Source organism: Prunus avium, chromosome 8, assembly GCF_965620075.1.
Source record: "Prunus avium chromosome 8, drPruAviu1.hap1.1, whole genome shotgun sequence".
In the NCBI taxonomy this organism is placed as follows: domain Eukaryota; kingdom Viridiplantae; phylum Streptophyta; class Magnoliopsida; order Rosales; family Rosaceae; genus Prunus; species Prunus avium.
This window is the reverse complement of record NC_142291.1, coordinates 37,868,835-37,883,293: the sequence shown is the minus strand read 5'-3', so window position 1 is coordinate 37,883,293 and position 14,459 is coordinate 37,868,835. Positions and strand designations below refer to the sequence as shown.

Here is a 14,459-nt window from a genome sequence, read left to right as displayed (position 1 = left end):
TGGACAGGGGCCGCGCGAACGCAGGCCCCCACTAACACAAATTATGACGTTGGCTCTCCCACTTGGGGAGACCATAGGGTAGCACCCCTCCAAAGTGCAATGGAGGTCACTAACCTAGGCCATGGGCCTTCTTGATCACCCAAAAACCCCGTCCAGGTAAGTATGTTGTAATGGGTTTGGTCGACTTATTTTATACAGGCCTCACACTCCAACTCTTCTATGCTCTGTCGATGTGGGACAAAACTAAAACAGACTAAAATAAAATCCACCAAAACAAGAACACTCTCTTTGAGTCTTTGAACAATTATGAAATATTATATTGGTTGTGTTGCAGTTTGACCCAGCTATACTTGTTCTTATCTACCAGGCCAGAAAGGTATTCAATTGGGTTCATTTCTATGTTGTGCTGCTATATATTGAAAAATTGTTACTGTTATTTGGCCACCACCAAAGTTATCAACTTCATAGCAGTAGCTTGATCAAATCTACAACTTCAGAAACCTGCTAGAAACCTTGAAACCTTGAATTTAGCATTGGAACAAAGATCAAATTTGCATATTTGCATATGAATTCAAGGGCATTTCAAACCAAATTCAAGTCCCTCAGTAATATAAGTATTGGGTTTGTTGTTCTTACCGAAGCTTTAAAACCAAATTCAAGGGCATTTCAGTAAACTACTAAAACTGTCCCTTTTACGCGCCCATGTCTTTGAAAAAAGAGCGTTCCAGCGCGGCAGTGTCCCGAAAGACATCTTATTTTGGACCATAATACCCTCAGTATCCTCCCTTTTCTCTCTCTTCCCTGTCTTGAAGAAACGAGAGAGAGTGTGGGTGTGTGTTTCAGAGCGGACCCTAAATTTCTTCTTTCAGTGTTTCGCTCTCTATAAGAGTTAAAGACAATGGCTTTCACTTCTTTTCTTGGCAGAGTTCTCTTCGCCTCTGTTTTCATACTCTCTGCTTACCAAGAGTTACTATAATTTACTACATATCTTCATTCTGTTCTTTAAATTTCTGTACTTTTTGTTGATTGTATAGCATGTAATTTGTTCTTTGCAGCCAGAAAATTTCTGGGTTCCTGTTTAAATTTGCTTTTAATTTGGTTGGTATGCTTTTCTGCTTGGATCTGGTTCATTTTTGTTTCCATTATCTTGTTTCATCTTCTTAGACTGAAGCATGTATACAGATTTTCATTTTCATTTCGTTTAATTCCAGTAGAACTTTCATTTTTTCAAGGGCTTGAAGTAACTTCCATCGCTACAGAGTTAGTTTCTAACAGTTATTAGTGAGAGTAGACATCGAAAAGTTTATGCTTTTAAAAGGATATTGGCATATACTTGGTTATCATTTTGTTGCTTACTGCAATTGGGATCTTTATGGACGATTAGTTTATTTGCTTAATTATTGGGAAAATGGGTGCTATTCTAGTTAGTAATTTTTTAGTTCACAATATTAGGAAACTTAATGATCCTTCGTAGCCTGCTCATTCAATTTATTATGCTGCTGAGACATTGTGGAAAGTTTATACTTACTGCTTAAGCTTGTTCCTCAATGACATGATATAGACTCTTAATTTTGCTATCGTATCAACATTCGCAAACTTTGTGGCTAAATATGCATCATAAGCTGATGAAAACATGTTCTTCATGTTTGTTGTATCAAAAATCTGGGGAAAGGTCTTCTTTTTACTAGTTTTCCTCCACTCCTTGTTTAGATGGGTCCAAAAAAACGTTATGTCGTGTCAACCCTTTAAAAAATTTCCTAGATGTTAAGTTTGATCTTTTAAAACTAAGTTTATGCACACATTTGTTCGCAGTATAGATGGCTGTTAATCAATGTAGGTGTAATATTTCTTTGGCACCAGATTACAAGTTATTTCATTGAATTTTGCTTTCTTTATTTGGAACACTTCTAAATTCCTTGTGTGAGAAACTGAAGTTTTCCTTCATTAGAGAAGGATCATGGTGTATCTGGTTGTTATGAAGCACCAGTTTCGCTTTAATTGTTGCTGATCAGCCTTACAGCACATGTCTCTTATATAGTATTGTGATGTCTTCCTCTTGATAGGTTCAACGAATATGAGTCTGATGGGGGACCAGCAGCAAAGGCTTTCGGACCAAAGTTTGATGTCTTTACAAAGCATGTGCAATCTCACACTGGCAAACAAGTGCCAGAAATCGAAGTGAGGATCTCTCACTATCTCAGACATGAACACACATCTTAGTTAGCAGATTGTTGAATCAATGAAAGGAGCATGTTTTGAAACAGCTAACTTAGATGAAGAAAGGCCTCATAGTATTTTCGTGTACTATTCAAAGGGGTAACCATCCAGTAAATATAAAATCAAACAATATCTTGCACATACAAAGTCTTGAAGAAAAAGTATTAGTTGCAAAGGTCATGTCTGGTTTATTATTAGCTTGATTTTGATTTTTGTTGTGCACAGATTGCACACCTAGTTGCCGCCACTATAGCACTCCAGGGCATTGGAGGCATCCTCTTCATCTTTGGCACTTCTCTTGGAGCCTATCTCCTGGTTTGTTTTCATGCTCTGCTAATTCACGTCTTTTGCATGTGCCATATTGGAAATTGGAACAGTTTTGATATATATATCCTTTTACTTGGTGCAGCTTCTGCATCAGATGATTGCCACTCCTATTTTATATGATTTCTACAATTATGACAACGAGGAGAAAGAATTTACACAACTCTTCATCAAATTTACACAGGTTATATATATAGTCTTTTGAATACTAGCATGGAACTATCACCAACTGCATTGTAAATTATGCCCTACTTTTCCCCTCTGCAGAATATGGCTCTTTTTGGGGCATTGCTGTTTTTCATTGGGATGAAGAACTCAATTTCTCGGAGACAACCGAAAAAGAAGGTTCAGAAAACAAAAACTGTTTAGGAAGGAATTAGCCTTAGAAATTGGGTTCATTTTGCGGTTGATGTAACTTCTACCTTAAACTAATGGTTTTAGCCAGCATGTATGATTTAGGCCACAATCTTCTTTTGAACTCTTTTGTGTACTTTACTTTCATGGTAATGGGATTTGTTTCTCTTAAGTAGAGCTGGTTTGAAATGATAACCTGCTTTAAAAATTATAGCAAACCTATTTATGAGTAATCACGAAATTGCACCATGAGGATTAAGATACCAGATCAAGTTAGGCATCATGCAGAACAAAGGGAAGTTGCATGATTGAACCCAAACAATAATAATTAGAGCGTTGGTCTTCAGGCCCCCAAATTTAAAAAAAAAAAAAAAGGAATGTGACAGGCTGATTGCTCATAGTTACGTAACGTATTTTGAGCCATCGTGGACTCTGCACTTAATTTCGCATATATCCACGACTCATAATTCATCTAGTCTCCACGCACAATTGATGCTAGCAGTCTTCGAAAATAAAAACTATGAGCCTTGGTCTTTTAATGGACATGACCACCCCCGGCCGCCCAAAACAGCCTGTGGTCTCAAAGTATACGTTAACATATAGAAAGATGTCAAATCTCATTGATTCGTAGATATTGCATGCTCTCATGGACTCAGACGCGTCCTCCTCTTGAGGCTGGGATCCCATGTGAGCTTATTTATGTCACCTAACCTAATCCCGAATTAGCCATTTGGTGATCTGTCACATTGTTCCCTTTTAATGAAAGATCATGTTTCTAAAATACGAATAGATGACACAATCACTACTACTAGACTCTAAAAACTTATACGAACACTAGACTCTAAAAACTTAAACAAGTCGTTAATAATCTATCGACTCGATTATTAACTTATCACTGACTTGACCGTAGAGTGGTCAGAGGAAATAATGACCTAATTACAATAGTAATCCTTTCTGACTTTGTTCAATTTTCAACAACTCGCATATGATGCCAAGTTAAAAGAGAAAGAAACTTCAAATTATACTCCATTATAGGAAAAATAAAAAAGAATCAAATTGCTTTGCTTACATTTCAAACTTTTAATCCAGAATAAATGCCAGATAGTGGTCTGGTTTGCCTTTTCCAGAGCCACGTTATACAATCCTGAAATGTAGACAATGCAGAATCATTTGCTTGTTTTGGAAGTGGCGATCCAGAAAAAAACAAACTTTATAGCAAGACTTTCCTTTTCTGTTGAATGGTGAGATTCACTGACCAAAACAATCGAAGGAAAAATACATTTTTCTCTTCCAACCTTTATATTATTTGCCTTGTTAACATCTCAAGATTGTGATCTCAAGGAAAAGCCAAAACTGAGTATCTCACTTTCTTGACCTTTTGTTTAACTTATTAAACTTCCGCACACAATTTTTAAATTGGTAGAAGGCATCTGGTCTTTTCAGCGAATGTGAGAGCCTCTTGTGCCCCTTCTTTTTGCTTTGAAATGGCCTCCTCTTCCTCCATTTCTTTTCATCTGAGATAAGAAAAAGCAAACCCTTTTTCAGTTTTCAAAACTTGATCACCACACCCACCCTGCTGCTAAGATGGAAGATGGGTCACAGCCAAAATATGACAGAGTCAAGGAAGTGAAGGAGTTTGATGAAACAAGAGCTGGAGTTAAAGGCCTTGTAGACTCGGGGGTAACAAAAGTCCCAAGGTTCCTCATCCATCCACCACAGAGCCTTTTAAGTTCAACCACAGCCAATATACAATTCCAAGTTCCAGTCATAGATTTTGATGGCTTTGATCATGATTTCCGGCGTGTGCAGATTGTCAAGGAAATTCGAGAAGCATCCGAAACATGGGGTTTCTTTCAAATGGTCAATCATGGAGTTCCAGACACGGTTATAGGCAATATGATAGAAGCAATTCGACAGTTTCATGAGCAGCCAGAGGAGGTGAAGATGGAGTTGTATTCCCGAGACTCTAAGCAAAGAGTTAGATTTTACTGCAATGGAGATCTGTTGGTATCAAAAGCAGCAAACTGGAGAGATTCAATAGGCTTTGATTTCCAGGACGGACCATTGGACCCCGAGACATTTCCCTCTGTTTGCAGGTTCTTCACCCAAACAAACTTCGTCTATTTATAAGTATTGACAATCTGACAACATAACATATTGAATAACCTAACAGGAGATTGGTTTGATTCGCAGAGAGCCGGTGCAAGAGTACATGAAACACTTGATCAACCTAAGAGAGGTGCTATCAGGTTTGTTGTCAGAGGCCTTGGGGCTTAGCACTGATCACCTGGAACGCATAGACTGCATGAAAACTGAAAATCTGGTGTGCCATTATTACCCAAGCTGTCCAGAACCAGAGCTGACCCTTGGGGCAACCAAGCATTCAGATCCATCCTCTTTGACTGTGCTCTTACAAGACAATCTTGGTGGCCTACAAGTCCTCCATCAAGGTCACTGGGTTGATGTTCCTCCAGCTCACGGAGCTCTGGTGGCCAATATTGGTGATCTAATGCAGGTATAGGTTTCATAATTTCAATGTCAAAAACTTTGGTGACACTGTTTCATTCACCTCCTCTCTGTCTCGTGATAACTAGTCAGGTGATGAGAAAGACAAAAAGGAGGTGTATCAAACCGTTTTAAGAAAGTTTTCCTCCTAAACTAGACTTTGAAACAGCTCTAGAAAAACATGAGAGGTGACTTAATCTTCACATTATGTGCAGCTTATTACTAATGACAAGTTCAAAAGTGTGGAGCACAGGGTACTGGCTGGAAGAGTGGGCCCCAGGATATCAGCTGCATGTTTTTTCTATCCAAGTGCTACACATAGATTTAAACCCTATGGGCCAATTAAGGAGTTTGTGTCCAACAACCTACCTATATACAGGGAAACTCACGTTGGGGAATATCTTGCCTATTACAGGTCAAAGGGATTAGATGGTAACTCTGCCCTTCCTCATTTTAAATTAGCCTAATTTAATCCCTACTTTCTTTGATCCATCCTATAGTTCAGATGAAATTCATTTTAATCCCAATTATTTTAGTTACCTTCAATTTTCTTTCTTTTGTTTTTTCAACAAATCAAAGTAACAAAATGCATGCACCCTTTATATTGAAGTTTTATCACCCAATATATTAGAAACTGAAATTTTATCTTTAAACTTGTTTCATGATAATGTAGAGGAAAAAAAATCAAACCGGAAAAAGACACATGCATTAGATACTGCTAGAAAGACTATTATCCAAGTATCATCCTCCCAAACAAATGACAGGCAAATTACAACAGAACAAAGGGGTAATAATAAATCGCACCTTTCTACCTCCTATGGGCTTTTCTCTCCTTTTCTTTTCAATTATGGAGGGTTCAAACCCAGACCAAAAAAAAGGGAGGGGAATTAAAACGAAAACCGTAAATGCCAATCACAAAAGACTCACAATAATTTACAAAGTAACCTACAGAGCCACTCCAAGAGCGAGACAAGCTATAGCTGTTGCACAGGGTTCTTGGGCTGCAATATTTGAACAAGGGACCACAAGATATCCATTCTGTGTATGCTTCTGTTGTTCTGCCCCTGCAGTAATTCAGAATTCAATTTTAGTTCATGACTGTAAACACGAGGTACAAGCATACTAGATAGCAATCCAGTGTGGTGGAAACATGCAAGCTTTTAGATTGTCACACGGTGATAGATATAAGCAAGTTCGGCTGTTTTTATAGGTACGTCGAAAAGCAAGTCCACTTTATAAATATCAACATTCTAAGTGTCTTCATACGGTCATGACATCTTGAGGCCTAGCTCATTTGGCATGCATTTTTTCATTAGCATGTCATGCCACTGATCTTACCTCAACCACAAAACATATCCATGTCTTGTCACTACGGGCTTCTGTTACACCTTTTAAGATTGTCAGACCCAAGCTTCTGATAGCTTCTGCTATCTCAAGAAAATGACTGCATTCTTCGCACATCATCTGCATAGATCAGTCAGAATGTTTGTAAAAATGAGAATCAATTAAAGGCAAAGAAAATCATAGCGCAAAAGAAAAAAAAAATTGCAAAAATAACATATGATAAACTTCATAACTGGAAGACCGAATTAGACACAATCAAGCATAACATCTCCAGAAGTTACTGTATAATTAAAGAAAAGACACGCTAGTATTCACAAGTATTGCATACCTCTACAACCATCTGCCCATTCTTGTTGAGGTTCTCTACCATTATTGAACAAACTTTCAGATTGCCTCCCACCTCCACTGCCCAGCTTGATCCCCGTTCATAATTAGAGGATCCCAGCATGCTTGCTTCCTTGTGACACAACTGTGAATTTAGCATTATGATTAAGTAGACTAACATGTTAATTCAATAAACATTGCATATTCTTGCCAATAATTAGTTTGCAATTGCAAGTCCTACTACTCAACTCCTACTTGAAATCTGAAAAGCTCTTCCATTACATAGTAGAGGCACAAAAAAGAGAGTTATTACTCACTGTCTGCTATGAAACAGTGACGCTTTTAAATATAGGTTATATATATAAGTCTCTACAGATGCTTTTACAAGGTGGAAGCTTCAGAAGAGCATACTCATAATCCAAACAGAAATGCTAACCAAACAAAGGTAACCAAATAGAGCCCACTTTGTAAACTAAAAATGAAGGTTGAAAGTTGTCAACTAATCCCAGGCCATAATATACTTGACCAAAAACATTTACCTTTGCATCAGCACACTTGTTAAGTTTGTCTGCATGCTTAGTGATGCTTTGTAGAAAGAGCATGTGCTTGATTGTACGCTCCAGCAGTGAATCAATACTACACTGTAAAATTACCATGAAACTTTTAGCATATATAGCATGAATCTACAAATTTTTCAAGTCCAGAACCCAGACAATAGTTTGGAAAGTCACCTTTGCTCCATTAGGTATTAGCTCCCGCAGCTCCTTGATACGATCTTGGATCAATTGCCTGTCCCTTGGCCTAGGCCTAGAATTCTCACCAGGTCTAGCCCTCTTCTTGTTGTTTTTAGATGGTCCAGAAGACCTCTCCAGCTGCTCACTACAAGCACTAGGACAAGGCGAGGAAAACCATTTGGGGGATATCACCCCACATACCCCTGATGAGCTCAAGCATTGTTGTGCGTCCTCTGCTATAAGAGAGGGCTGATCAATGGAATAATTTTCTGAATCAATTGTATGTGTAGTATGACTAGAAGGCTCTGGATACTTTTCAGTTGTCAACAGAGACTGCATTGATCTACAGAACGATTTTTCACTTTTAACATCATTGCCACTGTGGCAAACATTAGCCACCACTGCTTCAAGAAGATGCTCTTGGCAAGAATCAGATGTCAACTGGCTAGTTTTCATCCCCTCAGGCATCTCAATAGTAATTCCATCTCCATTCTTCTCTGCTTCCCAATCAAAATAGTTACCCTTATTCAGAAAAGCTGGCCCAAGTGCTTCATGCAGCTCACAGCCAGCAGGGAATGCCATAGATGTACTAGATGTGTCCATGTGACCTGATTCAGTTTGAAAGTCCAAGTTTTCCAGGTCCTTCTGAAACTTAACATCTGAGGGTTCACTTACTTGCAACACCTCATTTTGGTAAAAAACTACCCTGTCCGCATTAGCCCTGCCATGTGCAGCAGAGTTGAGAAATGTTGCAGATAAGTCTGCAGAATCACATAAATTAACATTTTCTTGAACAGAACCATGTGATAATGGATTGGCATAGATCATTGAAGCCATCCTAGTATCTTTGCAGCCACTACTCTCCCCTTTACACTTCGTCCTATCAAGTAATTCCACACCTACTAGTTTGCAATGCTCTGAATTGAAGATACTTGATTTTGACTGATGTAGTTTGGCACTCTCAAGACACCCTAAGTTAGATGACTCAAGTCCTCCATGCTTATTGGCCAGTTCAACTGCCTTTTTCAGACAATTTTCAGGCAGTGGAAAAACGTAAGAACTATCACTGTCTTTCCCAATATGTGGGAAAACGGACGACCAAACATCTGGGCTTTCTTCTCTGTTTGTGGCTTTATCTAAATTATGTAGGCAATCAGTAATAACCCCTGAAGCCAAACCTTTAGGAGATATACTTGTCTGAGGAAGAGAAAAAAAAAAAAGGATACCCAGGGGTCAGTGTCCTAATTTCTGCGTCACAAGAAGGAAAATCATAAACTTGCTTCATATATGCACAAGCACAAACTGATCGACGCATGCACACGCAGACATAGTGAGAGAGAGAGAGAGAGAGAGAGAGAGTTACCAAGCATTCTGAACTGTTTACGCCAGATTGCAATGGATTACGGATCTGCTCTACTGGGGAATCTTGAAGAGTACTAAAAACATCTCTTATTTCAGATAACAGCTTCACATTTTCAATGACCTGCACCTCTCAAACGGAAAACAGAAAAAGAAAAATAAATCTACATTTGAAAAATGTATAGATTGCAAGCATAAATAACTTATTTGCGACAATGAATATACAAACCATAATTATGACACATACAATTTTAAAAATTTCAACCGCTTGTGGTCACCATGGAATAATAACAAAATTGCATGGACTTGGACAGTAAAGTACACAAATCATTTTCATAGCTATAACACCGCAAAAAAATTAAGAATTAACCACATGCTGTATCATACAGAATTACAGATGTTTATTATGTAATCCCATAGGATAAGAAACCACACAAACACCAACTCAAGCATTACTTAAAGTATTCATTATTCACTCAAAAGAAAGAACTTACTTTATTTAAAGAACCAAGCTGTACAACTCCATGTGGAACAGCCACAACGACAATGGTCTACAGGAAATGGCAAATAATTCGATTTAGCATGACATCCAGAACATCTAGTAGAAATCATAATCATAACAAAACAAATGCTTATATAAGAAAACATATATGTTAGTGGAAGTGTTCAAAAACCCGAACAAATTTGCATTCAGCAACCAGCCATCAACCTACCAACCCTATACAAAAAGACGAATCCTAATCCATATCTGGCCTTGCAAAGAAAGAACTTCGAGAAATGAAATTTTATGGCTAATTTTCATTCAGCTCAATGAACAGAGCAAAATGATTCTACGAGTGAAGCAGATGCCTAAACCAAACTAATAGACAAAAAAGACAATATCGCAGGCTATCCCATGATTATTCATGTTTTCTCATATATGACTATGCCCAGAAGAAACAACAGTAAATAAAAAGTGCATCACAAAAGCAATACCCTCATCAATTCTTAATTTATTTCCAATTTATCTGTCCTGGCAGGGTAGTATCTCATCAAGAAAAAAAATTAAAAGGACAGAGAGAACGAGAGAGAGCAAGGCATACCCTTATGCCAGCTGAAAATTGACTTTGCCACCCATCACAGTACTGAAAAACACCCAAATCATCAAAGCTTAATAAGCATGAGTGGCAAACCAATTAAATATTAGTACTGCAGAGCAGCAACTGTTTATCAATATCACACACTTTCAAAATAAAATATGCTAATTATTACTATTTCTGGATAATAACAAAACATTTACCTGAAATGGTGAACAGTTATTCTTAAATAGATTATCAGCAAAAATCCACTGATGCTTCCTGGTAACTGCCACTTGTCCAACAATCCTGAAAAGGAAAGTAATAATGCAAATTTATGAGCTCTCGTTCTTTTCCATTTTCTTTTCAAGCTATCCAGCTACCGTAATCAGAATGATGGTAACAGCAAATATTGAGGAAGAGCATAAGCTTAGTACATAGATACTGGAAATGGTTTTTCAATCCAAACTTTAAGAATGGCCATTATGGTAACTTGAAAGTGACAAAAGTAATTACCCTTCTCCCAGAGTATATACATGATACGACATTTTTGCCACAGCTAGCCCAAGGGGGTCGTGTGAGTAATGGCTGTCGTGCAATCTATCTAGTGTCTTATTGAAGCACCTATTCTCAGAAGAATCATGTTGCTCACAGTTGTCATAGTAAGCATCTTCCCAAGTCAGTACCCTGCATAATGCAGCATACCACATATCAAAATATTATGTGGGACATGAAATTGTTTATAACTCAGTAAAAGGAGCCAGAAATCTACATGCAAATGGAAATTTTCTCGAAAACCACACCTAATTTAATTATTTACGGACTGAAACGAATAGCAGGATTCACACTCTAAATTTATACTGAAGACCACAGATATTTGGGAAACTAACATGACTTAGGTACCAATCCTAGTGCAGCTCTGCTTTCTGTACCATTCTAACCTGCTTGAATTAAATTTGCTGATTCTCGACCAAAAAGAAAAAAAGAATACTTCAAAATCCATAATAATAATAAGCAAGCAAATTAAAACTCACATTCGAGCTCGATACTTGAGTTTCCAGAAAATGGCGTAGTTCCACTCCGTATTGAAACAGAGGCTTCTTAGTACATGGTGCAAGTCAGCAGTACCCATCTCCTCCAAAGTCCAAAGCTTTTTCCTAATCAGCCTCTAAACAACACCACCAAACAAATAAAACCCCACAGCCTCCCCAAAATTTTAATTTTGGCGCGAATTTCGTGCCCTAACTTCCCCTGTAGGAGCCTCTACCCGCCTGCTTCCTCCGTAACCCTGCTCGCCGCTTTATTGGCGGTCCTACCGCCGCTAATAGCAAACGATCCGTCCCCATCCCCTCACACTGTTAACGCGATCACAGTACTACGCCACCAATACCTCACTTCCTCAACGACCTTCACAAACTCACAATCCCAAACCCTAGAAATACAGAGTGAGAGGCCACGGTACAGTTGGGTTTGTTACAGTCCCTGCATTCAGCCATGAACTTGTACGGGAACTTCAAAAAATCTATAAAATAAAATGGAAGAAGAATTAGAAAACAAAGAAAAAGCTCCAACAGCTTCCAGATGAAACTAAACACAGAACGCGATCGATTTGAACCCTAGCGTATGTCCGACGACATGGATCTCTCAGAAAAAAAAGAGTGGGAAAAAAAAAAAAACTTTTTTTCTGCGAATTATTTGGATGAACTGTACGGATTTCTTCACATAGAAAGGTTCAGATTGAACAGAACAGAACGGTTTAGTGTGGCGATCTAAGAGTTCAGCAGAGCTTGTCAGCTTGCTGAGAGGGGACTAGCTTTGAAGCTTTAGCTGAGAAGATGTATATCAAGTGCAGCAAAATTCAAAGCTCTGAGCTGCATTCGCTGCCATTTTTAACGACAATGCAGCTTTTTAGCTTTTTCTAGAGAGGGAAAAAGCAGAGAGAGAGAAGCTTCAATGGCTTTTTTCTTTCAGAGAGAGAGAGAGTGTGTGTGCGAAAAAGCAGAGAGAAAGAAGGCGCTTTTGGTGCGAACTGCGAATGAGAGAGAAGTCGCCGAGTGAGAGGAGGAGTGATTTGTTTATAAAATAAGGAGAGTTTACCTTCGCATGCTGTTCATTTTAGCTTTTCTTTACGAAACGTGCACAATCGTTGATATAATGTGCCGGATGGTGCTATACTGCGCATCCTTGGTGACCGCAGACCACTCACCACTAACCCTCCTTATGTGTAATTACCCTACGCATCCTGCGCACTTTAGTAACTCCCACCTTTGTGTCTTGAGTGTGAAAGATGGGAAAGGGTGAAAAAAAATGGTGGCTCAGGAGAAAAGAAGAGTGATGAGGAATTTGGCTATTGGGTGGGGGGTTGTATTATTGAGTTTATATATAATTTTGGAAAAGGAAATCCATTGATCCCAATTTTGGGCTATGAGTACACTTTCTAGGTAGTGTCCTTGATGGCCAACAACATCATGCCCATGTGAGGAAATTGATCCTTATCTTGCCCTCAATTTTCAAGGATACAATCCCCACCTCTTTTCTTAACCAACAACAAAATAAGATGAACTCATCCCTCTCCCCCTATTCCCTTTTGTTTTTACAATAATTTTATTGCCCCAAAGTTGTGACATCTTACACCCCCTCAATTTTCAATGTTTCCTTTCATACGTTAACATTTTTCCGTTCAAACCATACGATAGATATTACCACTTCTTTCTTAGTCTGGTGGTAGTTGTCTCCGGTTAGTTAAATGAGGTTTTGGATTCGACTCATATAAGTATGAGAATGATACATTTTAGTGAGTATCCTATCATCAAGCGTTATTTGGAAACTTTAGTATATTAACAATGATACTTGAGAGCATTTCCCGAGTATTAAAGGCATAGTCGACAAAGTCTATTATGTTGATAACTAGAAGTAAAATGTTGTCAAATTATCCATCTTGGTGACTAAACATTAGGTATTTTGATGGATTTAGTATTATTAAAACACAGAAGGAAAACCAAGTTGGCCATCGGATGCTCATCGAGCGCCATTCAAGCATGATGATAATGTTTTCCATAAATCCAGAGAGCTCAAAATTTGGTTCAATTTATGGAGGTGTGGCCAAATGTTTGGCTCTTCCTTGGTTTTCATGACATATTTATGAAGCAGCCTTTCCTGCACTGCACCAACTGGACATAATTTTTCGAATCCCATGATTTGTGTTTTAACAGTGCGATATTCGGTGATTATTGTCATTGATTTATAATCATTTTCTCTTTTTTTTAGCTTTGTTTTATATTTAATTTGTTTTTACTAGTCATGAAGAGAAACAAACAAAACAAAATGGAAAAAGAATAAAGGAACAAAATGATCGCATTGTCTGTTTATTTTTTTCCCCCAATCAATCATTAACAATTGAAATTCTTTATTTATCATCTCTAATCAAATCAAATGATCTTTTTTTATGGCTTTAATCCAACAAATTTAATTTGTCGGAAGTTATCCGAAGGGTTTTTCACCTAATTTCACTAGCAATACTAATGGCCATTAATCATAGTTTTTTTAAAAAGTTTATTTAATATATTTAATATTTTATTTTCTGAAAGTTATTTCTGTGTTGTCGCATTTGACCCTTGTCAATTCTCCTTAACTTTGAAGATTTGAAATGCTTTGGACGGTTAATAATTTTGATTAATTTTCTCAAAGAATTAGTGTCTATGAAGGCTTAGAGGCTATAGCTAGTCGTTGAATGAAGTCAACTAGGTTATGCATGAATAAGCGCAATTAGTGATGCAAATGACATATCATTTTCCAATGTATAAAGAATAGTGAAAGGAATGAGTAGGATTGCCCATGAATACAAAGAGACAAAGGAGAATGATAGCTTCCTCCCATATCAAACATGATATCTTTGATTTGAGCATTTGTCCCATGCTAGAGAAATGGAAGTTTTGCATTAGCGTTTTAAAATCTCAAACATCTTTATCAAATTCATTGTCAATTAATTTTGAGTCGTATATGCTAATTGTATGTAGATTTAACTCCGTATAATATGAGTTGTCGATTGAAATCATAAAAAGAAATAACCCACATAGTGTAGTGATAAAGAGATAAACACAAAGCAAGTTGTAAATTCAAACATTCTAAATTTCATTATTCATTCTTCAAGGACTAAAGGCACTCAAGCTTATTTGATACATATGTTTTTTTTTACAAATGATTACTCGTAACGAAAGTCTTGTATTGTATCCATCAAGGGCTT

The 14,459-nt window shown here is 37.7% G+C and overlaps 3 protein-coding genes and 1 non-coding gene across 6 annotated transcripts; 2 read left to right on the top strand and 2 right to left on the bottom strand.

The window, feature by feature from the left end:
- Window positions 1-3: 3 nt before the first annotated feature.
- On the bottom strand, window positions 4-164 carry LOC148292684 (U1 spliceosomal RNA). The gene has a single exon (XR_015827648.1). It is a non-coding gene; the product is annotated as a U1 spliceosomal RNA (small nuclear RNA).
- Window positions 165-782: 618 nt separating this feature from the next.
- Window positions 783-3,067, top strand: LOC110757450 (uncharacterized). Its single transcript, XM_021959046.2, has 5 exons — window positions 783-966; window positions 2,064-2,178; window positions 2,443-2,532; window positions 2,627-2,725; window positions 2,809-3,067. Exons 1-5 carry the CDS (start codon window positions 899-901, stop codon window positions 2,908-2,910), a joined length of 474 nt encoding a protein of 157 aa, XP_021814738.1. The 5' UTR covers window positions 783-898; the 3' UTR covers window positions 2,911-3,067.
- Window positions 3,068-4,383: 1,316 nt separating this feature from the next.
- LOC110757458 (1-aminocyclopropane-1-carboxylate oxidase homolog 1-like) lies at window positions 4,384-6,261 on the top strand. Its single transcript, XM_021959061.2, has 3 exons — window positions 4,384-4,991; window positions 5,089-5,410; window positions 5,616-6,261. The coding sequence occupies exons 1-3, from the start codon at window positions 4,480-4,482 to the stop codon at window positions 5,865-5,867; spliced, it is 1,086 nt and encodes a 361-aa protein (XP_021814753.1). The 5' UTR covers window positions 4,384-4,479; the 3' UTR covers window positions 5,868-6,261.
- On the bottom strand, window positions 6,087-12,540 carry CPUorf7 (transcription factor bHLH155-like protein). Of its 3 annotated transcripts, XM_021959102.2 has the most exons (12): window positions 12,314-12,540; window positions 11,251-11,738; window positions 10,733-10,903; window positions 10,441-10,525; window positions 10,244-10,285; window positions 9,656-9,712; window positions 9,166-9,291; window positions 7,800-8,999; window positions 7,608-7,709; window positions 7,073-7,213; window positions 6,739-6,864; window positions 6,087-6,464 (listed from the first exon to the last, which is right to left on the bottom strand). In XM_021959102.2, exons 2-12 carry the CDS (start codon window positions 11,346-11,348, stop codon window positions 6,375-6,377), a joined length of 2,238 nt encoding a protein of 745 aa, XP_021814794.1. In that variant the 5' UTR covers window positions 11,349-11,738; window positions 12,314-12,540; the 3' UTR covers window positions 6,087-6,374. The 3 variants fall into 3 exon arrangements, with proteins under 3 accessions (XP_021814794.1, XP_021814796.1, XP_021814795.1); XM_021959104.2 differs by lacking the exon at window positions 12,314-12,540 and having other exon boundaries at window positions 7,073-7,201; window positions 11,251-12,284; XM_021959103.2 differs by lacking the exon at window positions 12,314-12,540 and having other exon boundaries at window positions 9,166-9,285; window positions 11,251-12,283.
- Window positions 12,541-14,459: the final 1,919 nt, after the last annotated feature.